We start from the raw sequence: 26,548 nt of genomic DNA, 5'->3' as shown, positions 1-26,548 counted from the left end.
AGCTTCTTCAGACAGTAGCCATGGATCATATCAGGTCCTGGTGCTCTCCATCTCTTCATTCTAGAGACTCACTGTATGTCTGCCTTCGCGTGTGACTAGTTCTTCTTCTGGGAAGTTGTGGTCTGCTCTTAAGTCAGCCACCTGGCATTTTTTTTCACAGAGGTTTTTTCTAGTATTGCCCAGTTTTAGATCTGGGTGGGGCTGCTGTTGTATCATTGTTCCCTTTTAGCAGAGAGTACACCCTGGGTGGACCTTTGAAGAGCAGTCCATTTATTATCTTGCACTTTTCTCATATATCACTACAGCCAAGTGACCAGAGTTGTGAGCCTGTGATTGGCCATTTCTAGAGCCTCAATCTTGTTGTAATTTCTATTCAACCATGACATCCAAATTAACCAACAAACATCATATTGGACAACCAACCTCCTTGAACTCAAATATTTATCAATCATTTAGTGAAAATTGTAATGATTTGTAATTCTCTCTTCCGGGTACTTGAGCAGGTACTCGGGTGTATGGTGGAACAGATGCTGTAGGAAATAATAATATTAGCTGCAAATGTGATTGATTGTTGTGGTTTAGATAAGTGTGACTGTATTTGTGCAATTGTGAATTGTGGATGATGATTTATAGTGTAGCAACCACTCACCTCTTTTCTCCTTCTCCTTCCTTCCTGTCCTCTCAGAGTGTTCAAGCTAATGTGTCCCTGCAGGTCTGAATACTGTTTCAAGGTTCTTGGAGTTGAGTGAGGGAAATGCTTGGGGTTTTCCTAGGTGTCATTTGGGATTTGTAGGGTTATTTCTTTTATATGTAAAAAAAAAAAAGTGTTATAGATAGATTTAACTATAAAATGTAATATATAAAATGGCGAATGGTCTTGTTGGTAGAGTGTGGGAACACCCATGGCAGATTATGAGGAGGATGTGGCTTATCAGCAGATGGGTATAAAGGGCTGCCAGTTGCTATTTAAGAAGGTTTTTTTGCTGCAGGTAGAGCCACTCCATTATGTTGGAAAATGGAAGTTCAAGTAACGCTCCATCAATTCCATATTGTCAGTCCTTGTCCATGTGTACCTTGTTCCAGTAGCCCACTTTCATTCAGTATGTTCTCAAGATGTGTTCTCTCAACAGCTGATGTGGACCTTGTTAAGCTGGGTAAAGTCAGCATGGGGTAGCATAGGTGGCAGAGCCCGGGGACTCTCACTAAATGCATGGCCTTGGCTTTTGATGAAGAATAGGATTTGACCGATAAAGACAGTTATGTTGCAACATATGTTTTATGTGTACAGGGCTCTGACTTACTGGCAAACATATAATAGTGATATCTCAAATACTTTGAAATTCACACACAGACACAGTGTTATTTCTATCCATTTTATTGAGATATTTTTGAAGTAATACTACACAGGGGACTGTTGTAAGACAGGAGGAGTGTGCAAAGTTTTCATAATATTGCACACACTTTATCTACCACACATATGCCTTTCACACCAATACAATGGTCAGGCTATGACTTTACAATAAGTAATTATTGAATTAATAAGAGGATTAACTAAGCATCTCATTTCATCTACACTCTTCCAGAAAACAAAGAACATATTATATCAATACAGCATTTACAGAAGATTCCAGTATGAGCAACATTTTCAGACAGTCCTTGCATGACACCGTATTGTTGTCATTTTGTTATGTCTGCATAGTAGTTCCAGTTCACATTGCAGTTCAAATATACCATATGAGCAGTATGCACTCACATTTGTACTAACTTCAGGGACTGTAAAAACTGCACTAGAAAGAAAAGTGATCTTGGACAAAGGCACAGGAAATGACAGTTTTTAAATACTTGGATACCACTGATGCTGATAACACCATATTAATATTTGTAGGTATGTATGACACTTGTTTACATGCTATATAAATACAAAGGTTTTGTTAGAAAATAGGCCATGATAAGTTGTGTTCAGCACTTATGGCTATGATATTAGTTGGTAGACCAGAAAATCTTAATTTGATTGAGAAAGATGCAGCTTTAGTGAGGCTATGATACAACAAGCACCGATGCATTTCTATTCCAGGGTGTCAGATACTGTTTTGTTAGATTGCCGACATCTCCAAATTACACGTTTGTTTGTCTTTAGCAACTCCTTATTCACTGTTTCTGAATTTCATTTTGATCTGTTTATGCTGCCGTTTAGATAATGTACCATGCATCTTCTTCCTTTCCAGTTCCACCTCATCTCAGGGCAGTTCATAAAAAAAAAATTAGACTCTTGATTGACCAGTCACAGTTTTTCATGTTTAATCTTTTCTTCCAAATTCTCTCTTTATTGAAATGTAATGCAACAGGGTCCTTCACAGGTGCAGTTGTATCACAGCTGCCTGACGCCCTTGGGAATGAGAACTGACTGACTAAGACTTAGCAAACATGGCTACCAGGGCACCCTACGTTTCCTCTAAAGCCAAAAGAGGAAGTTCCAGGGAGATTCGCAACCACCCGAAAACTCCCTGCTTGCAGGCTGAACATTGATGGGTCAAGTATGCCAGCATACATTTACCTGCAAACCTGCAGTTTGTGATTTTATTTTTAAATTTACTTTCACTGTGTTTTAAAAAAAAAAACCTTGGTGCAAAAAAAAGCCAAACCAAAAAAGAAAAAAGAAATTGATACACAGAATAACAATTATTCTAGGTCCCCTTAAGCATATGCAGAGAACTTTCTGTGTGAATTAGGTGAGAAGGTCTTGGTGAGAAGACCTTGGTGAGAAGGTCTATTCCATAATTTCATTAAGGCTATCATGCCAGTAATGTAGTGTGAAAGGATATTAAAGCAATTTACAAAAAGATTTTATACATATTCAAGGGACTCAGTCATGATTACACCTTTAATTTAAACTTTATTCAATGTAAAGACCCTCTAATATCGCCAGTTTTTAATACAATTCTTTGATAAGATTACGGTTGTCAAGCAATTATTTCTGCTGGTACAAACACAAGTCCATATGTCAGCCAACAACCCATTAAAATATGTTGTAGTCTACATACTTTTTAAAGTGACTTATACTGTGAAATATGGTGTATCGAGATCATGTATGACATTTTACCATCTGTTATTTGACTAATCAGTACCAGCATCTCTTTGAAAAAGACAAAATGCATAAACATATAATTGTGAACATTTGTCTGCGCTGTCTCGGTCATCTTCATTTGTAGACTAATCAGTTGTACACTTTTAAAACTGTTCAGAAATTGCAAAACCTTTCAGAGTTTGTGCATAGTCACTGCACCTACACCAGACAAGCAATAGCAGCCATACAAACTGCTGTTAAAATTACAAAAAGCAAAAAAATAATTTCCACTGGCTTTTAGCTTGTGTATAGACTGTAAGGACAGAACTGATCTATGCTAGATGCAGAGACATCAAACTGACCTCCTCATTAGACTGGAGAGACTGGGACATGACATGAAGTTTTGAGTCAAAAGTCTTCCAGTAAATGCAATCCTACATTTATACATCAACATTCCCATCGCCAGGTATATCAGATAGTATATATTTAACTGAGTGTTGCATTATATTGGGTCCAAAAATGGGAAATAACATGACAAACATGAGTTTTAAGGTGACTAGGAGTGAAACATAAACTACTATTCTTCTGTATATGGAGCAAAAACATTTGCATTCATATTTGTTCTGATTGTGCTGTATATATCATTTCATTTTTCCATGAAATTGCTTTTATTTTTTAGATATAAACAATTAAATGGTTCCAACTTGTAAAACCAAAAAAACTAACAATCAAATCAAAAAATTTTGCATCAGCAGACTTAACTGGCCTTAGTTGTTGTTTTCACAAACAACTTTCTTAATGTCATGTTTATATTTGATTTCCTCTTTCCACATTTACTTTGTTGATTTAAATGTTTGCTGGATTTGTTGACATGCTACCTGTGATGATGTCAGATTCATGACAGAATTGTCTTCAAACCTCCAACCCCTGAAACGCCCTCCACCCCCGAGCTAACCACCATTATCCCACAAGTTCTACTATTGGAACAAGCATGTCAGTGTTAATTATGACATGATAGTATACAGACAGGAAATGTTTACAAAAAAAGTTAAACAATTAATTTTCCTGTCGAGAGATACTTTCAACAAGTATCATGAGAATAGCAAAACATAGGAAATACATTATGCAGCTTTCTCTTGGTTTCTCCACAAAAGTTTAAAAAAAAATTACATTTGAAGAAGATGATTTGTGGAAGCGCTGAGCCAGAAGGCCAATAATTGAAAGCAAAAATGTAGTAATTATAGTTTAATCAGCGTAGATAATGAATCCAGAGAATGTGCTGTACTTGTTGTTGTTGCCTCCGTGAGCTTTTCCTCCATCTAGTTTAATGTAGACCTCATCTCCTGGCTCTAGATGCAGAACAGCACTGTTACTGGCATAGTCGTAGTTCTGGTCTGCATCCTGGGCTATGGCACTGGCACGTACCTACAGAAATACGTGAAATGCAGATACACACACAAACAGACAGAGTTGTGTTTCATCATGAGGACAATAAAAGGACTTACATTATATTTCATAGAGACTTACTACTATTTGTCTACCCCTGATTTTAATCAAGTCTTATTTCAAAATGTAATGTGTAAATGTAATGATTTGCATTAAGAGGAATTTTAGTTTGTCCCCAAAATGGATGCAGGTCCCCTGTAATGTGATTGTGTAAAAAGATGTATGTCAACAACATGAGTAATAAGAAAAAGAAAAAATAGAGAAGCATACATATTAAGTGAGCATAAAAGCTCAAAAGAATTAGAGGGAAGCTACTGGCTTTAAAACAATAGAACAGTCAACCCCATGTGTTGTGGTACCTGTGGATAATTTGAGGATAAGCCCTAGCTATTCCAAGAAATCATGTCATTATAAAATAGTATAATATAGTACATATAGTATGGCATACAGCTGGGCTCATCTATTCAATTCAGTTCAATTCAATTTTATTTATATAGTGCCAAATCACAACAACAGTCGCCTCAGTACAGGGCGGAGGTAGAGAACTTGTCCCACTGGTGCTCAGAAAATAACCTGACGCTGAGCATCCATAAAAGAAAAGAACTCATAATGGACTTCAGGAGACACTCCCACTCCCCTCTTATTATATATGGAAAACGGGTGGAATCTGTCTACACCTTCAGGTTTCTGGGCACCGACATCCCTGCCGATCTTACCTGGACCCACAACACCTCATTAGATATCCAGTTTGCTCTAACAGTTATCAGTTAGACCAGTAAATACAATTATGATCAAAAGTTTAAGACCACTTGAAAAATGGCCAAAAACAAACCATATTTTGCATGGTTGGATCTTAACAAGCTTCCAAGTAGAGCTTCGACATGGAATAAGAAGAAATGGGAGTGAGACAAAACATTTTTTGAGCATGCAATTTATTGAAAACAACACTTAAACTGAAACAGGTTCTGCTCATCAAAAAGATCAGTAGAACCTCTCCTATGAATTTTTTTCCCCAATTTTGTGGTATAATCACGACCACTAACCCTAACTGAAAAAAGTGCAGGCCTTACAGTTAGTAACCCTAACTGTAAGGCCTGCACTTTTTAGATCTTGTTTTCAACTGATGGTTTTAAAATCAAAACAGAAATCCAAATCTGACTGATGGCATGTTATAGCTTATACACAATGGAGAAAACAGGGAACAGTAGTTAACTTTCCAGGGAGTGGCAGCCTACCAAAATTACTCCAAGAACATATTGACAACTAATCCAGATCACAAAAGAACCCAGAACAACATCTGAATTGTATGAAGGTATGGTCTACATTAAGGTCAGGACAGGTTCCAAGGGGAAAACCACTGCTGACCGAGAACACAGGTTTTTGGATGGCATTTTGGATAAAATGAGGAATCATCAGGGATGATCTTTTATGAATTTCTGAAATCTGGTGTCTGCATTTTCTGGGAGATTTTGCAGTGGTTTGAGATTAAACTGCACACATGTAGAGCAGAGTCAGAAGAGGAATCTGGGCAGAATCTCATGTTAACTATCAAGGATGATTCGTAATAATTTTTTTATTTTTGATATGGGTGTTATTATACTTCATTAACTTTGTTCAGTTTGAGCGGAATTGTCCTTTTTTTCTCAACGAAAAGTGCAGAAGCTTGAGATGAAACTCAGCACACAGTGTATAGGAATGTGAGAATTTCATGTCAACTATCAAGGATGATTTTTTTTAGTCTAGTCTTATTTAACCTCCTGGACCTGGCGTCCACATATGTGGACATCACATTTTGGGTTATTTAGACCAAATTACTCAATTTTGCTCTACAAGGACCTGATATCCACTTACGAGGACATTATACTGCCGCTGTTCTATTGAAATTTTAAACGAATATCCTCATATGTGGCTCTCATTTTTCTTAGAAAAAAAAATTAGGTAAAAAAAACAAAAGTCATTCTATGCCCAAATATCAAAGAGAAACTAAAAATGCATGCCGTGGAAGAGTTCGGGTCTTAGGAGGTTAATTCACTTTGTTCAGTACAATTAGAATTGAAATAAATTGAAATAATCGTTTAGAATATTTTTCCAGGAATATTCAACGGATATCAAGTGAAATTCACCACAAACGTAATGCAAATTACATTGAGGATTTGAATTTATTTCTAACGGAAGCTGATCATGAACAAAAAAAGTCCATTACCAGGAAAATTCAGAAGAAAAATTTAAAAAAGCACATCTTGCTACTGAAATGTAATTTCTCTTAATTTCCTCAAAATAACACGAGCCATGTCTCACCCTCTCCCTCCTCCCCCTATACACACACTTTCCCCTATCTATCTCTCTCTTTCACCCACACACACACCCTGATTTTTGTCTTTAAATACACAACAACAATATATCTAATTTTCTGTCTGTTAAAGAAGTAATCAGCAACAAAAGAGAAGCATTAGCTTTTAAATGACTGGTGCCCTGAGGCCAAAATGCTGCAAGACTGACTGCTCATCATTGCAAGTCAAGTTCATGGTCTGGCTGCTGCAATGGGGTCTAATTCACTCAGCTTTAACATCATTTTGGGTTCTTGACTACCTTTGCACGAGCTTGCTGTCTGTGCACATGCTTCCAAAGAGTTCAAGTTGTGTTAGCAGTATTATGCAGTTCCTATTGTCCTACACACAGTTTGCATTCCACAATACAACCTTTGTCCTTTCATGCAATAAAACTACAATATCCAATCAAAAACTGTTCTGCTATTTTCCTCTTCTTGGCACTTGGAACTGACATTAGCTGATTGTAGCCCAACCAGGCAGAAAGAAAAAAACAAGAGTCAGTTTGAGTTCTTTTTCCCCCTTCCTATCCACCATGTGTGCTTGTAACTAAAGAGCCTTTGAAACGCAGGTAATGATATAATTGTACCTTTAATGTAATTACTGGGTTTAGTCCCTGTATAACTGAAAAATGTAGTAACACATTACTTTGGAAGGCCTTAAACCCAACACTGACTGTGGATTAATGAACTCCAGTGGACATTTAAAGACAATACATAGAATTCTTTGTGTGAAATAAATTAAATGGTAAATGGCCTGTATTTGTATAGCGCTTTACTTAGTCCCTAAGGACCCCAAAGCGCTTTACACTACATTCAGTCATCCACCCATTCACACACCCATTCACACACTAAATATTAAATATTAAAATGTAGTCACAATAACAGTGGAAGGAGAATAATTACTCCAAAACAGTATACTGAAAAGTGAAAAGGAAAATATAAATTTACAAAAACAGGGGTGATTGTCATGGAAAATTTATTTTACCTAATGTATATTTTGTACAAATTGTCTTTTGTATGAAGACTCTAAGCTTTGCTCAAAGCCATGACACAATTCGTTACCAAGCTGGTGCCGACATGACAGTGAGCACTTCACTCACTGTCGAATAGCGAATAGACAAAGATTGTATCGACACGACAGTTATAAAGGAGCTGTTACAATTTTGCTTTTTTGTCAATGCTGGTAGGAACACTTCATGCTGTATTGATCCCATTGCAAAGGTTTTAACTTTCTTTCAATAAATCTCAGAAAATCAGTTGGGTTTCAATGCTCAAATTATTTTTCTACAACAGCAATGTGGCTGTGAAGGCAGATGTCGTTAAATATCTCATCATCACATCACATATAATTAATTGGCACATGACTATTGCATTGTTTTTATACCCAGGAAAGGAGAGAGAAGGGGATGAGAGAGCAGTGAAGATTAAAATTGCAGCAGATTGATACCAAAAGAGCAGGAAAGGTGAAGAAAAGATAAACATTCAAAAGACAAGACAGAGATGGCCACGTTTAAAAGGTCCCATTATGACACCATAGAAGCAGAAGCTCTGGTAAAGTTGGCAAACAATGCTGAAGAATTTAAATCGCACTGATTGTATTATTTCAGTAGAATTCTGCAAGAGACAGCCCAATACTTACAGTGTTTGATATTTTATTTTAATTTTGCTCAAAAATATCGTGAATAACTTTAGAAGAGGTGCTGTTAATGCTTTCAGGGCTATGCTCAGCCCCAAGTGTTTCAAGTCAAACCTTAAAAGAAGAGAGGTCCTGTATCTTAAACCCAAACTGTTAGGTCCACCAGGTGAAGGCTCCTCCTCCAATTCTATTTTTTTCTAAATAGTGTTGGCAGCAATGAAATAAGTCATGAAATTGAGCTTGCGCTATAATAACTTATCATCAATATGGGTGTTTAAGTTTACCATCACTAAGTTTTATAAATTAGTGAAACTTCTAGTTGAAATATATCCGTAGATTTACTGGGTGGGCCTGGACCCCATAGGCCCCTGCATAACACTGATGTTACCCACAAGTCCCCAGTCTAGGAGCTAAATGCTCTGTTAAGATAACAGAGTCCAGTTAGCTCTTTAGGCTTTGACATGTTTTTATTATTCAAGATTTGTATGTAAGGAGAAGGATGTTGAATTCAGTTCTGAACTCAACAGGGAGACAATGATCGGGACTCAGTTATGGGGAAATATGGGCTCCTGTTCTAGTCCTAGTTGTTACTCTTGCTGCAGGATTCTGGATCAACTTTTCAACTGAAGACTTTTCAGGGAGCATTTTAAGCAGTCTGATATTAACGAATTACAATAATCCAGCCTAGAAGTAATACATGCATGGTGTCAGCCTCACGGTTCTGAGTTCTTCTTATGCTTTGTGTTGTTTTTGTTATTTGTTTTATTTTGTTAGTCTTTTGTCTCGTGTGAGCTGGGTTTACTTTTTTTTCTTGTCCAATCTTCTGAGAGGAAGAGAAGGAGTGAAAAATCTGATTTCAGCCATAAGCTGAAATCAGCCATAAACTGAACCCCCAGCTCAGAAATTGTAAACTGCCAGTGTTTCTTCAGACTTCAGTCATTCAGCCTAATAAATGATACCCAACGAGAGTCAATAGGGGAACAAGCTGTTTGTTTGGCATTGGCAAAGAAGAACTGGCAAGTTTTTCATGGGTACAACCCACCCATGCTCAACTCTTTTGCTCAACCCAGAAATGCATTTTACTTACAGAAAACAAAGGCTTTCCTAGATTTGTTGCCAAGAAGCATTGTTACAATAAAGAAATATTTCATCAAACACCAATTTCCTTACCTTTTGTGCTAAATTTAGTTCATTATTATTATTAGTAGAAGTAGCATACATTTTATTTGTTGGAGCTTTAAAAACACTCAGCATCACCTTATAACACAAAGCAACACGAACAATATTAAAAGTAGAGATGGAACGATCCGATATTACATATCGGTATCGGTCCGATACTGACGTAAATTACTGGATCGGATATCGGAGAGAAATAAAAAATGGAATCCGATCCATTAAATATCAAAAAAGCACCTCACAAAACTTGCGACACGGCGTAACTCGGAGCAGTGTGCTCACGATAGAGCGGCTGTGTGTATTTGTAGCCTCTAGCAAACCAGCATTTCATCTCCGAGGAAGTTATCCCAGAGAGAAGTAAAGCAAGTGTGTAAGTTCATCTCTGAATGTTTGTAAAGCATTCCCACGTTAAGCTTAACAACCGATATATGGAGCCAGTGCCTCTTCTTGCTGCTACTTCAATCGTGAAACTGATTAATGATCAGCTGATCGGCTTTTCTGTCACGAGTCCATCTCTCTTGTTTGTTTTTGCCCCACTTCGCGCCATAAAGAGGAAACCAGCGGCTGAACAACAGCAGTACGTTTAACCTTGATAAGCTGTTGTTAGAATTTATTTAATATTACTTTCTACACCAGGATCTTTTTCTACGCAGCTGACAGCTGGTAACTGTGCAGGGGCGGATCTAGCAAAGTTTAGCCAGGGGGGGCGATAAGGCATTAACAGGGAAAAGGGGGCACAAAGACATACTTTTCTTTCTTATTCTCATTTAAAATGTCTAGCTTTTAATAAATAATTATCTGAATCTTACACCCAAAGTTTTAATCTTATGTAAAATATATAGAAGTCCATTACTGTATATAGTAACTATTAAGTGTAATACACCCTAGTACGCTATACTACTTTTTCCTTTGGGAAGGTACCATCTGTGCAGTCTGCAATTATGTTGAAGAAAGATGTTGAATCTATTTAATTATTCTTGAAAAATAATTGATTTCTGTGCATTTTTTTGCATCAAATTAAAGTTGATTACGTCGATTAAGCATCATGAGGTGGAGGGTGGGGGGTGGTTCCCTATTTTTTTTTGCTGGGAGTTTGCAACCCTATTAGTTACGTTGCTTAATATTTCTGCTAAGTACTCTTTAAAATACCAGAATAGGAAGGATGGAGTAGGTTTAAGTTTATTAGATTGATCAGTATTGCTATGAAATATTTTGGGTGCAGTGTATTTTTTACATACAGGTATAACAGAATAGTGTCGTTGTTTATTTAAACTTGAGTATGAACTTATACAAAATGCAGCAATATATTAAAAAAAAACACAAATTTATGATATCGGTATCGGACATAAAAAAGTGGTATCGTGCCTTCTCTAATTAAAAGATGGGAAAAATAAAAATATAAAACATACAGAACATATAAAACAGGATGATTATTGATGATATACTAACTGATATTAATTGTGTCAAAGAGTGCTGTGTCCTTGATTCCAATGTTAGTCAGACATTTTAACAGAAGACTGTGAAAGAAAAACACATAGGGCAAAGCACAAAATTAAACCAAAAAAAAACAATGCAAACTATAAACTCTCTAGGTAACTAGTGGGCACAAAGACCAGAAAGCAGAGTAACACTAGGTAACTGAACAGTATGAAGGACAAGGAGAGACTGGGACAACATATACACAGGAGGGTGATTAGGGAAAGGGGAAACACATGGAAAACATACCAGGAGCAAATCAAGAATAACAAGACAAGGGAAGTTAGACTCAACACAATTAATTAATGCCAATACTGCAACTAGGACATGCAAACCTGACAGCGTGATAGACACGGAGACAAAACAGAGAGACCAGACAGACAAGGTGAAAGAATTACAAACACAAAGCACTGGGTCCAAAACACAGGATTATAACAAATTAATTAGTAACCGTATTTTTCGGACTTAAAATCCTTTAATTTTCTCAAAAATCGACAGTGCCCCTTAAAATCCGTATTATGTATAAATTCTGGTTGTGCTTACTGACCTCAAACCGATTTTGTGTGGTACACAGCGCTCAAAAATCTGTCAAAAAATGTTTTAGTACTACTTTAGTAAGCTATGAAGCCGCAGCACTTGATGGATTGTTGGAGCATTACGGCTACCGTAGTCAGGAGTCTTGTGGAGTAATCTGGGTCCAAACTCTGCTTCAGGTCCCAAAGTCAAACGAACACTGCAGCATCACAGAGAGTTAAAAACTGTCTAAATTCTTTCATCTTTAATAAAATGAACAGTGTTGCTGCTTTACCAGATGTAACAATTAAGTTTAACATCCAGGCATCCATGAAATCAGAATTTATTACATTTAATAGAGTTAGAAGTTAGCAGGAAGTTAGCGTGCTAGTTTCCACCTAAACATCATATAGCATGTTCTGGCTGAGAAATTTCTGAAAAAATTAAAACGCACAGCTCTGCTATCACTTCCAACATAAATGAAGACAGAAAACTAAACAGCAGTGACTTTTGTAGGGTTACTGAAGTTGGGTTAGCTGGTATATAATAATGTGCTACGTGACTGCTAGTGACATAGCATAATATAAACACAGTGAAGCTGGAGGATGAACGCTAACTTTTTTCCACTCGATAAAAGTTAACGTGAGGGTTCCTGATGGTTAGGGACAAATGCAATCGCGTGGCAGGATGCTTTAAAGGGAACATACTTCAGTCAGGAGAACAACTGAGATAATCCATCCACAATACGAAGTTAGTCATTAATGGGAACATGGGAATAGAGCAGCTCTATTCAACATTGCTGAATCAATGGTACAGAAGTGGAGGAAGCAAAAAGAATGAGTTGAGCAAAGTTTGACTTATCTGACTGTTTTGTTTTGCTTAATACACCTTATAATCTGGTGCGCCTTATGTATGAAAACAGATCGGTTTATCGACAATGTACCTTATAATCCGGTTATTATAATCCTTATAATCCGATAAACAATACGGTAACTGTTTATCTGTGTAGGTTCTCAGTCATCCAGGTCATTGTAATCTAAGGAGCTTCGAAAGATTTAAGATTTAAGTTTCTCGAAGACTACCTCTTGTCCGAGAAGCTTTTTCACACCTTGGCTTATCTGATGAGGCACATGATCAACAACCCTCTTAAGGGACAACTCCCACTAGGGCTTAAATATCTGGGAATCCCCGATTTGGTCTTAGAACTGAAGCTTCTGAAATGAGAGGTGAAATGTTTTCAAGAAACTTAAATAAGTCAAGTCGCTTTTCTTTCCAAGCTCCTTGGATTAGTTAACTTTTTTGAAAACTGTTCTTTTAAGAGTTTCTGAAATGAAAAAGAAAGGTTAGAAATTGTGGTATATGTGGATCTAGGAGATCCAGGCCATCCGCAGACCACCAAGAGTAAGACCTGAGAAAGTCTTCTCAGTAAGTAATTGATTAGTAATTATAGCACTTTCTGAAAGACATACTGTTATGAAATGTGTGCCTGTCACCCTCTTCGTCCCTCACTCTCTCACCCTCTCTGTCCCTTGCTCTCTCACCCTCTCTGTCCCTTGCTCTCTCACCCTCTCTGTCCCTCGCTCTCTCGCATCTGTCTCTTGCTCTCTCACCCTCTCTGTCCCTCGCTCTCTCACCCTCTCTGTCCCTCACTCTCTTGCTCTCTTCATTCCTAGCTCTCTAGTCCTCTCTGTTTCTACCCTCTGTTCCCTGTATTTATTCAGTCTGCCCTTTAGTGTGTTTTTCCTGTTTTAGTCTGGCAGTCTCCTGTCCGGTGTGTTGTCCTGTGGACAAGCAGTTAAGTCAGTGGGTAATAGATGGCATAATAGAACATTTGCCTCAAAATAAATTTTGTCCATTCATAACTCCATCGTCACTGACTACTCTTGTTCAAATAGGTATCCACAAAGACAGTACAAGAAGACTTACTGATAGAGAAGCAAAAAACAGAGGAGTAACTCTAGTTAAACTCCTTTTCTCTATGTCTGTGTGGTTCTTGGTTATCTGGGTCATGTTAGTCCTGAGAACTTGAAAAGAAGGCAGCTGGTTTCTTTAGGTTTTTTGAACACTTTCTACCGCTCTCACCTCTCCATGAGGCTTCTTTGGTTATAGAAGAACTGGTGGAGAGCGCCAGGTAGTAAGCCACTTGTCTGGACTGTCCCATTCGAGGTATTCCTGAGGGTTGTTAACCCTTTACTTGGTAACCTACAACTTGACCATGTCCTCACATGAGGCATGTGTGAAAAAAAGATGTGTCATTCCCATCACCTGAGCCAACAGGTTAATATTCTGTGAGACATTACCCCACCCCACCATTGTGTGAGCTATTGAGGTCACCTGAGGCTACTAGTAAGTGAGAGTTGAAATTCCTGGGAAGGGATCTCGGGATTCAGTTGTTGGTGACTGACAGCTGGTGCTGTAAACCATGACCTCACTTCAACAATGGTCATACACAGTGGACATAGATAGCCTCCTTTGCTCCTCTCTGGTTTGATCCCTCCAGTCTGCATGCCAAATATCCTTGGGTAAGATACTAACCCAAGTTCCTCTCCAATGAATCCATCAGAATGTGCGTGAATGTTACACAGAAAGCACTTACATAGAAAGAGCATAGAAAAAAAGAAGTGCTTGTGTCTTTTTTTTTTTTTTGCCTGTCCCGTTTGGTTCTTTTGCCATCGGAATTATTGTCTAAAGGCGAGGAAAGATGCCCAACGGATTTACTTTACCAAATTGACCATCCCAGCCTTGCCGTAATGGTCTATTTGATTCACCTTTTATTGTTTATTTTATTTATTTATTTATTTTCATTTGCTAGATACGGGACAGACTTGAATGAGGAAAAGAAAAGGGAGAAAGGAAGAGGGGGAAAAAACAGCGGAGAAGAGGGACTGGGATAAAGGGCAAAAAAACAAAAAACAACTAAATAAGCAGACAAAAAATGCTTGTGTCAATGGGCAACTAAGGCAAGTTGTATAAAAGCGCTTTGAGTCCTCAGTGTAGAAAAGCGCAATATAAGATCCTGTCTTCTTAGTCCAAAATGTGAGCAATGGCACAAAAGAGAAGGATATGACAGAACAGACGTTCATGGTGTGTGGTGGATGTTGTTATATTGTATGGCTATAGAGTGAAAAGTAAAGTACATAAGGGCGTAGAATAAAGGGTAACGCTTTATATAACATAACATTATATAATATTGTCACACTATTAAGCATTAGTAAGATATTAGCAAGTACTCAATCAATTATATATATCATTTCTTCTCCCTAGTATGTCATTTATAAAAACAGACATATGTTACTCTTAACCACTGCTATCACTGCTACTACATCACATCTACATGATCATAGTTAGATTTCATATACCTGTATTTATAAATGGCATACTACGGAGGAGTAATGCTATATAAATGAAGTAAGCACTTGCTAATACCTGAATAATACTTAATAGTGTGCCATTATTATAAAGTGCTGCCAAATAAAGTGATATTTAAATGTGTGACTAGACACTTAAACACTCTTACTGCTTTACAAATATGCTGGGTTACCTGTGCAGTGTACATTGTAATACTAGAAAAAGCAGTAAAAAAATGTATATAAGTCTGTATGCACTGCATATACTTTAATTGTTCCAAAATAATATTCCACAACTTTACGGCCCTAATTTTAATATACACAGTTAGTCTAGTCCATGCTGATTCTATTTTGCAGGTAGTCCAGCTATTTCCATCCGGAATAGAGCAGGTCACATTTAAATATTTCTCAAGGCTCCACATGCACAATTAGAAGTTCCTTTTGCTGAAAACATGGAGCTTAGCTTTTCAGCTGAATTCACTGGACTCTTACTTTGAATTGCAATCACATTAGAGATAAATTCTACAGTAATGATCAAAAGTGAACATTTTGTCCAAGTATGCCAACAATATTGCTTTAATCATTCCTTAAAGCTTTTTCAGCTGTGGTGGAGGTTCAGCATAACAAATAGTCATAAATGTTTTGTGAATAGTTAATATTAAAACAGTACTTCTGAAGTACTACAGAGGTGTGTTTTCTGCAAATTGTTTGCATCCTCTTTATATGTTGTGGTCACTAATATTCGGCCAGTTTGTTTTTTCTTCTTAGCTCTTACTTTTAGACATATTTTTGGACAAACAAACGTGTCCCACTGGAGTGTGCAGTATGTAACATATGCATGGAGCCACCAGAGAGTGATTAAAAGCTGTGTCCATTTGAATACCCAGAGGAATGCGCCTCTCATTGCAAAATAAAATTCTGATTGCATCTGAGAGAAAATGAGGTAAGTGGATAAATTCCTGATTAAGAAGTATCTGTTGTTGAATACAAAATAATACAAAATAATGTACAATTTGTAAATTATGGTTCCAATCAAATTAAAATACTACAATTAAATTATGCTTTAGGCAACTTTGTGAGTGACAACTCATTGCAATATGAATGCAGAGTCCACCAGCTAGTCAAACCTCTGCTTGTTTAGCCTGCAGTTATACTACAAGATGCAAAATGTTCTTCACTAACTTTGACTAGATTTTAATTAATAGCATAGAGATTAATGAATGCACCTTAATAACACAGCTATCTACTGTTAGCATTAACTTACTGACTTCACATCTCTCATTTGAATATGTCACAGTTTCAAAAGACCGGGATGGTGAAGGGCAAAAGGCCACACTAGTGGAGTCGTTGTAGAGTGTACATCGAATTTTTATTGTTTTGCATAACTTTGAAAACTGAGGGAGTGTGGCTAAAGGAGGAATCCATTAAAATGTTAATCTCTATGAGATGGCTGTGGTTAGAGCAGATTTAGATAGTATTAAGATAGCATGAAAGCGCATCACAAAACCCTTCAGTGAAACATATTTTTTATGTACTTGAAAACAGCAAAAAATTGCAACTTCAACGCAGCATGGCCTAGTGCAGTTCCAGCAAGAAGTATTTATTTTTATTTATTTATTTATTTATTTTGTATTCGTTAGTCTAGAAAACTACTAGAAGATGAGATTATTTCCACATACATATGAACTCAATGCTGACATCCTGTTTTCTATGAGTCAGCGTGGTTTCCTTTAATCATTATTGTTATTGTTATGAATATAAAATGAGTGGATTTAGTTCCTTTGATATTACCTTAACCATACAGGTTTACTGTATTTGTTGGCTGTTCAGCATTACAATAGGTAAAGTATGGTTGTGTTATTTGAGAAGAATAAAAGGTTTTGTATATATATTGCATAACGTCAGCGTTACAAGTAGTGTGGGCCTCAAGATGCTACAGTGGTTATTGCTTATCACCTTATGGCAAAACGGTCCTGTAGTCTAAGCTGGTGGACAGCTGGCTAGTTTATTCTGCTTGTCACAGGGCCCCAAATTGCTCCCACTGGATTCACTGCTGTTGCATAATAATTAATCCCTTAAATACATAGAGTACAGAACTGTTTGAAGGTGTGTGTCTGAATATTACTTGTAGAAAAAAATCCCTTTGAGCGTTCATATAAAGTAAAAAGTTTAGAACATTTAAAATATCTATCTAAACTCAGAAGGCGGTACAGTGGTTAGCACTGAGAAGGTTGTGGGATCGAAATGTTCTTTCTGGGTACTCCACCTTTCTCACACAGTCCAAACACATGGATAGATCTGTAATATAGAATAATTCTATTCAATTTTATTTGTGTACCAAATCACACAATAGTCGCCTCAAGGTGCTTTATATTGTAAGGTAAAGATCCTACAATAATACATACAGAGAATAATCCAACAATCATATGACTCCCTTTGAGCAAGCACTTTGGTGACAGTGGGAAGAAAAACTCCCTTTTAACAGGAAGAAACCTCCAGCAAAACCAGGCTCAGGGAGAAGCGGCCATCTGCCACAACCAGTTGGGGGTGACGGGAGACAGGACAGACATGCTGTGGAAGAGAGCCAGAGATTAATAATAACTTATGATTAAATGCAGAGAGGTGTACAAAAACATAGTGAGTGATAAAGTTCAGTGAAGAGGAAACACTCAGTACCTCACGAGAAGCACCCAGTAGGATAGACTTATTGCAGTGTAACTAAGGGGGGATTCAGGCCCTAACTATATGCTTTAGCAAAAAGGAAAGTTTTAAGCCTAATCTTTAAAATAAAGAAGGTGTCTGAGAGCTGGAAGCTGGATGCCTCCCATCCTACTTTTAAATACCTTATGAACCACAATTAAACCAGCAGTCTGAAAGCGGGTTCTTTTGGGGTGATACGTATGAGGTCTTTAAGATAAGATGAGCCTGATTATTATTGTATGGAATACCTAATGTACTATAAAACAGCATGGAATTAAAGAAAAGTACATAAATATTTATAATCGGTTTACGACTATCACTGTAACATCTTGTTTATTTGTGGTTACTGTTAGGTGTCAATTTACTTTTTTAAAGCTTGTTTTATTATTTGGTCATATAAAAGTCATATTGAGAGAAAAGGCAAAAACAGAAAATTTAAAAATAATAATTTAATCTTACAGAGTCAACAATGAAATGCACTCACAGTTTAATTCTGCTTCTCATACTGTTGCACCCAGACTGTGGACTATTTCTACGGTGGACTTGGTGGAGACCTTCAAAAAGCAGCTAAAGAAATTTTATTTCAAAAAGCGTTTAATTAGACCAGGGTTTTTATGATGTATTTATGACTGTATTGTATTGTGTATTGTGTTTTGTTACCTTTCTTGTGAAGCACTTTGTGACATATGTCTGTGAAAAGTGCTATATAAATAAACTGTGCTTACTTACTTTTCTTCTAAATTAACTGACTTAGTGGGATGACACATGTGCAGTGAACTTAAATTGTCTCAAAACATAAATGTAAAAAACAAACTTGAAACTCAGACCAGGATTAGTGCACAGAATGCCACAGAACTTAGGATATGATAAATCTTAACTCTATCTTTTTTTTAATAAGTTGGCTTAAAATATGGAGTGGTTTCATCAGTATTTAGCAAATGATATCCAAGAATTTTTTTCATAGCCTGATAGAGCCTGCATATGGAGGAAGAGGCAAAGACGGATGCATCTTTCTTTGCAGAATCTGAGAAAATCAAGAACCGGAGAGCTTCACTTTTACTTGACAGTCACACTATGCAGTCCACAATTAACACACATAGTTATATGTAAGATGTAAGGCCACTTTACATTTTGAAGATAAATCATGTTTGAGTTTTTGAACAGTCTCCTCAGAATTTCCTTTTCAATCTAAAATATGTCTCAAAGAGTTGTAGTACCTTCCAGAGACAAAATTACTTGATAAGGCTGATTAAATTTTTTTCACAACTATATTTGTTTTTGACAATATTTTAGGACTAATCGTAACAATCACTTCAGCAGGTCTTGCTTATTTTCCTCCATGACACTCTGAATATATGGTCAAAAATCCCAATACCAGTAACCCTAATTGAAATATGTATTTCAGCATCTGATTTGTCATGGTGTGCAGTTCTACTGCATTAATCCCAAAGATGTTTGCTGTATTCCTTGTGCTTTGCAGCAGTATTACAGTAGTCGGCTGACAGGCAGAAGAGATGTGCTTGGTGGAGCGGTGCTGCAACACTGGTTTGCCCCACAGATTAGATCTATCGCTGACAGCCTGATCACTACAGAGACGCACAGAGAGCAGGACACCGTGATGGAACAAACACATACCAGATGAAACAGAGGCAGTAAATGGCTTCTGTAGTTCACTCGGTCTCTAATTATTATTATTGTTATCATCATTATTATTTTTTTTCTTTTATTATTATTGTTGTTGTATCATAAAATACCTTTATGTGATGTACTTTTGGGGTAAATTATTGTCGTATGTTTCATTTTCCTTTCTTATTTCCTTTATTCAGGCCGTGGATTTGGAATCCATATTACTTGAGATGTTGGAAAGTGAGTGCAAAATCTATTATTATGTATATTCTTTAGTGATTTCTTTTGCTAACATGTAGAGGTTTAAACAAACTACGGTTACATATCTTACTACCTAAACAGCTAAAATTAATCAAATGCACAAATACCATGGCACTCTATTGTTTGGAATAGAACTCACTAGCCAGTTTGAATATTAGACTTGTCTAAATATCATTATAAAGTACACTGGTAAAGTTGTGTGGGTTTGTTTGTACTCCTAAATATATGTGGCTACTGGATGATAAAAAACACTCTTGTTCTCATTTAATCAGTCAAAAAGCATTTCAAAGAGAAGCTAGATGTACAAAGATCCTGTCGAATTCTTTATTGTTTCTCTAACCATTGCACTTAGCATAAATGTTACTTAGTGTCATCTTCTCTTCTGTCCTATTAGGTGGCCAACACTGTATTTTGCCTCTTGTAGAAATGCATTGCTCAGTCTAAGCATCACTGCCTTGCGGTTTCACCAAAAACCACAGACTCCACTTCGTTTAGTCCCACTGTTTCTCTGTTAGATTGACTGACAGCACCCCTGATATATCTGGCTGCTAACTTGTAGATAGTCCAGAGATGTATCAAATGTACCTAACAAAATGTGACGTGTTAAATGAAAGTCAGATACTGTGGACACGCACACCTAACAATGGAAACCTCGTGGAACTGCAGAGTTTGCTTTAAATCTTTGCTTCTACGTGCCGTTTGTTTTACCTGATTGTTTTTGCACAGATCAGCCCACATGCTTGTGCCGTCCCCTCCGCGCATCAGGACGTGGTAAGCGAAGAAATAAATCCCAGGGATGGAACACGTGAACTTTCCGGTGGTCGGGTCATAGTGGTTTCCCAGGTTGGTCACCACGTCGTCAAACTTGAGTACTTCGTAACCCTCGTGCTGTTTTTTCAGCCCTGCGTAAAACGCAATCTTGGGTACGGTGCTGTAGGTGGCCGCGCTAATAGCACTGGCAGCACCGCTCGGTCCCGGTAAACCGGGTCTGCCGGGTTCACCTCTTTCACCAGGTGGGCCGGCTGGACCGGGTGGTCCCTGTTCACCTGGCAATCCCTTTGGCCCTACCTTACCCGGACGGCCCGGTTCTCCTTTCGGACCTTGGATAAAAGTGGGTAAAGACTGCATTAGGCTGTTGTCGCGCACGGTATCGGCTGTGGCAGTGCTGGTTGGAGATTTGGTGCCGTATGGGTCACACACCATCCTACAAGTACCGAGCATCTCGTAGTGTGCAGCTGTCCCCGCTGAGCTGACTAGAACAGGGATGAGAATGACCAAAACCAGTACCATAACGACCCCCAGGACCCCCGCCGCCACCAGCCGCTTCCTGCCGACCAGCCGCGTCAGCGCAGGACGATCCTGTTGTCTGCTTTTAGGTGAAATTTTGCTGGCTAGGTAGCAGACCCTTTTAAAGAAAAAAAATGTAGCACAGCTACACTTTTTTGCTAATGTTAATTAACTTTTAAAGTACAGCCCCCCTCCCCTCTGTATCCTCACCTCTCCCCTCTCCACACTTTTCCTGCTGATGCACTGATTATTCAAGTCTCTCAGAAAGTTGGTCCGTTTAGAAGTCTGCGATTTCCCAAACCGTTTGATTTAGCATCTCCAACACGCTGTCCAAGAGAGATACGCGGTCTGCTCCTTTTTGATCCACAGACCTCAAACTGAAGGTGAATCAGGATCAGTTAAAGCGTCTGCAGGGTGCTCCAAGAGTCCACGCAGAAGCGCCGGGGAGGGGGGGAGATGTTCTGTTATCCAATAGGAATAGGGAAGGTTGTTTAAAGAAAAGAAATGTCCGATTTTTTTTCTTTCTAGATCAAATGTAATCCAGAGATTTGTCTTTTGCCTTCTGTTTAGTCTGCTCTGAAAATTTCATGAATTTTATCTAGTCATTAATCGTCCTCCATAACCCAGAGAATGAAACAGCAGCTGTACAAGCTTGAGAAGAAATAGTCTATATTTGCCATCTTAATAAACATTTAATTTAAGCTGCTGAACACAAAATTCATATAAATTCCTTCATATGGATAACAGAATGTAATAAATCGAAGTTTGGGGAGATCTTAATGTCAGAAACATTTCATCATGATTTAAAATCAAAAGAAGTTATTTTGTAGACTTATTTAACCTACCTTATAGCAGATTTATATCATGTGAATATTTTTTACATTTTCATATTTTTATACTTTTACGTTTTTGATATTTAGTAGTCAACTATAATGTAATCATTTAAACATTTAAGCAATTTAAACAAATTAACTTCTTAAGTAAAACTGATAATTGCATTGATACATTTATTATAACAATGTATGAACCATGAAGGGACTTTATAGACATAAAATTCAGTAGAATTTTTTTTTCTACACTCATGTTGTCACGTACAGAATCAAGTGTATCACATACACTCACAAGCCACGTCTGTTTACCTGCTTGTTAACACAAATGCCTAATCAGCCTATCACATGGCAGCAACTCAGTGCATTTAGAGACAACCTGCTGAAGTGCAAACTGAGCATCAAAATGAGGAAGAAAGGGGATTTAAGTGACTTTGAACATGGCATGGTTGTTGGTGCCAGAGGGCTGAGTATTTCACAAATTGTTGATCTACTGGGATTTTCCCGCACAGTCATCTGTAGGGTTTACAGAAAATGGTCTGAAAAAGAGAAAATATCCAGCAGGCTGCAGTCTGAGCGAAAATGCCTTGTTGGTGCAAGAGGTCAGAGGAGAATGGACAGACTGCATCAAGCTGATAGGAAGGCAAAAGTTACTGAAATAACGACTTGTTACAACCAAGGTATGTAGAAAAGCATCTGTGAATGCATAACACATCAAACCTTTAAGCAGATGAGTCATAAAAGTCCACACTAGATGCCACTTCAGTCATCTAAGAACAGTGAACTTCAATTTGGACAGGCTCAACAAACCACATTAATTAAGCTGGTCCCACATTTAGACGCTAGGGTCAAAAATTGGAGTAAATAAGCACTAGCCTTGGTGAGCATTCCAATCAAAGTCTAAAATGCAAAACATGGTTTGTAGATTATAGCCAACATAGTGGTACAGCACAAGGAGATCCTGGGTTCAAATCATGCTCTCTCCAATTACCTCTGGGTAGATGGCGATTCTACCTGCGTCAGACTGGCAACATGTCCAGAGTCCACTCCAGATACTGAACACCTTCATTAAAGAAACTGCGCTTTGTGTTCACCTGTGTTATCGTTGTCAAATATTGACATTTATTTGATGATTTAAAACATTTAAGGTGTGACAAACATACAAAAAATAAGAAATCAGGATGGGGGCAAATATTTTTTCACACCACTGTATGTTATCTGCTGCAGTGCAATGTTAGATTAAATAAATATGTGCAATGGCATTTAAAAATTAATAGTGAAACTGGACTGATTGTAAAATGATTAAACAATCTAATGATGTTTTCCATGATTTGCACCATTTGTGCCTGTTGCTTTGAGTGTCTGTAGGCCAGCTTGTGAATCCTACACAACTGCCTTGCCAGTCTGCCCTGCCTCCTGTAAATTCTGCTTCCACATAATTTTAGCCATTTCTCACACCTCTCAATTCTTTTTCACTTCTGGACTGCCTTCCCCAATGATTCTGTTGCTCAATTCTTCCTTCTGAACAGTCTTGCCCACTGAGCTTTTCAACTTCCCCTTGATTACAGAACTGTGCAGCCAAGAGATCTATAGATATTTGCAGCAGCAACTCAGAAGTGCCTCTTCACACACATTTCTACTATTCACACCCAAATGTATATCTTGAACTCAATCAACTGTCGTGTGGATCGTGTGACATAGAGGTAATGATGGTATTTTGCAATTAAAATCAAACTAGCTTCTCTTCTCTGGCTATATTAGGCTTCCAAAATTCCACTTTTCTAGATTTTTTGAAAGTAACCTGTGAAGGCAACAGAGAATCACTGGATGGGCATTTTCAGTCTTGATTCAGTCTCTTTCCTGTTTCCCCCTTATATACTCTTCACAGAAACTCATCAGTCAGATATATGTAAATCATCTACATAGACACCAGGCACATGATTATTGGAAAGTGTCTCTATATAATTGAAAAAATGAACAAATAAAACTTTAATTTTTAATTTAATGTTTATTATAATTATTGTTTATTATAATATAATATATTTTATTATATTTTATATAATATATTTTATTTTATTATAATATAATATATTTTCATTTCTATTTTATTACGTTTAGACATTTAAATTCAAGGAGTTTAAACCATTTCATTTGTCATTTATAGCAGATATTTAGCAGATTTAATGTGTGTTTTCACTTCTGCGTCAAGCTAATTTCTGCTTCAATGACAATTATAAAAAGGAACTTTCATGGTTTACCTCCTCTGTGAATCGCTACCTTAACGTGGTGGAGGGGTTTGTGTGTCCCAGGGATCCTAGGGGCTATGCTTTCCGGGGGCTTCTGCCCCCTGGTAGGATTTCCCATTGCAAATTGGTCCTGGGTGAGTGACCAGACAAAGAGCGATGAGTAGAAGATCGAGGGCACGGTTCACCCTCCCAGGGAAAGGGTTGCCGAGTATGCCCCGCCCTGGAGTTAGGCCTGAGCCCAAGGGCAAGCGTCTGGTGGCCAGGCCTTTGTCCATGGGGCCCGGTCGGGCACAGCCCGAAAAGGGGACATGGGCCCATCCTCCTGCAGGAGGAGTTCCTGGCAGACCAATCCTCAGCTACCAAGACTGGCAATCGGGAATGGATAAAAATAATACTATTATGAACAGTGGTTAACACAAGCACTGTCCTTGGTACAGAAGAGTGGTCACTCAGTATGTGTGCCAGCACAGTGGCACAATAATTAAGATACTGGTTTCAAATCCCTGGCTTATTTCCACAGCCCACAAAACTGTCCAGGTAATGTGGTTCAAAGATATGACCACATCAAGATCAAATCTTTGACTAAGCTCTGTTTCAAGTCCAGGATTTCATTCTCCACCTTGAGACAGATTTGGGTTCCTTCATATAGTGTATTTCAGCCCCTACAATCTGGTGTGACACCTTTTGTATGACAGTGGTAAAAGCTGAAAACCTAGTCCCACACTAAGTATGTGTTGATGAAAAAACAATTAAAATTAATTATTGCTTTAATAACTTCAAAATAACCTTAATTTGTTCCAGTGATTGTTTTTTACTGGCCACCATTTTATGAGGAATGTAAAAGTGGTGGCCTCACAGTATTGTGTTCAGCTTCTCTGCAGTCAAGCCAGATAAGTGGCTTCTCACTGCAGAAGGCCATTGGTCTAAACACAAAAACCAAATTCAAAGCTTTAGTTCATAATTTCAGTTGCTTTAAATATTTTCCCTATAGTGATGTTAAGGCAAACAATAAATCTTCTTGCAAGTCATCTTGATGCACTACACATAGACAAGAAAGCCTAATTTCCACATCTGTGAACACATAAACATAAATTGTATATCATAAGGATGGACCTAGTAAAAACATTTTCAGCTGCCTTATCAGTTTGCACCTTGCCCAGCTTTAGCAGCTGCAGCTTCCAGGCATATGTCCTTTATTTCTCTCCAATATCTAATGGCATTTCCCCCCCTTGGTAATAGTATTAGCTACTAGATATTGGAGCCTTCAAGGCAGAAAGTTTAACCGAGTTAAGGGCTTGCATTTGTGGACACCATTCCTTAAGCAAAAAGAAGAGTTATTTCTGGCCAACATATAAACAAGAATCTTGGGATACTGGAGTAAGGGCATAACTTACTGTCCTTTTGTGTGATGGAGATGTGTTGAGAAAGTACCACAGAAAACAATGTGAAGTTTCAAATAGGATAGGCTCAATTTTCAACTGTTAGCCTCTGTTATAATAGATAGGTGGCAGACTACTACCTACTGGGATTCTGCAATTTCTATTTCTATTCCTGGATAAAGACAAAGGAGAAGTTGGGCGTCAACTGCCAACTTTTTTTTTTTGTTACCATGATATTACTTTGATATTGATAAGTTATTACTTTGGTAATTGAGTTCTAATAACTTGAAAATTACCACATTATTACATCTTATTTCTTAGTTCGAGTTGACAAGGTCTCTCCAAATGTCTTTAGAATACATCTCTTGACAGAAACATACAGACATGGATTTGCTGGTATGTTTCTGACCATTGTTTTGCTGCATAACTGAAGTGCACTTGAGCGTCAGAGCCAGAACATTCAGGATTTTTTGGTAGAGAGCATAATAATTAACTTAGGGATTAATGAAGTATTCTGATAGTGATTGAAATTGTGATTCATCATTAAAATGTTCACTTGCGAATATGGGAAAAACCTTTGTGTTATTTTGGTCACCAGTGGTTTTTGCCTTAGAACTTTTCCATGGATGCCCTTTTTGCCCAGTGTCTTTCTCACTGTTGAATGTTGAACATTGACCTAAACAGAAAAAAAGTGAGGCCAGTAGTTGTGTAAATGTTGTTCTGGGTTCTTTTGTGACGTCCTGAACGAGTTGTTGATGCACTCTGAATAAGATTTGGTACCACTCCTGAAAAGGTTCTCCACAGTTTCAGGTTTCCTCTATTTGTAGATAATAGGTCTCGGCCTGGTTTGCTGGAGTCCCAAAGTTTTAGAGATGGCATCGTAACTTGCTACACTGGTGCTAAATGCCTCCCAATATGCACGAGGCTGTCAGACCCACAGCCTGTACAGCTGGTGCCAACCTTGGTTTAAATGATGGAAGATCTGGCAGCTATGCATCAGAAGCAGGCAGTGGCGGACTTGAGGCAGCAGGACCTATTGCAGCCTCAGGCTAGTAGCACACTGAAGGCAATATTTAACTGGCTCCTCTTCCCATGGATGCAAGGCTCAAGGTACGTGAGGCCCGTGGAAACAGACGAGAAATTTTCCACTGGAGTTTGCCCTCAAGCAAATGTTGACATTGAGATGATGGCCAAATGGTATGCAGACAGCAGAGGTGTGGACTCGAGTCACATGA

At 37.9% G+C, this 26,548-nt stretch overlaps 1 protein-coding gene across 1 annotated transcript; it reads right to left on the bottom strand.

The window, feature by feature from the left end:
* Positions 1–1,359: 1,359 nt before the first annotated feature.
* Positions 1,360–21,276, bottom strand: c1ql3a (complement component 1, q subcomponent-like 3a). The gene is made up of 2 exons (XM_084938772.1): positions 20,283–21,276; positions 1,360–4,489 (listed from the first exon to the last, which is right to left on the bottom strand). Exons 1-2 carry the CDS (start codon positions 20,862–20,864, stop codon positions 4,310–4,312), a joined length of 762 nt encoding a protein of 253 aa, XP_084794898.1. The 5' UTR covers positions 20,865–21,276; the 3' UTR covers positions 1,360–4,309.
* Positions 21,277–26,548: the final 5,272 nt, after the last annotated feature.

Source organism: Perissodus microlepis, chromosome 9 (genome assembly GCF_051167445.1).
Source record: "Perissodus microlepis isolate ML-2025 ecotype Zambia chromosome 9, ASM5116744v1, whole genome shotgun sequence".
NCBI lineage: Eukaryota > Metazoa > Chordata > Actinopteri > Cichliformes > Cichlidae > Perissodus > Perissodus microlepis.
Note: the sequence above shows the minus strand (reverse complement) of the source record. Positions and strands in the feature narration are given on the sequence as shown.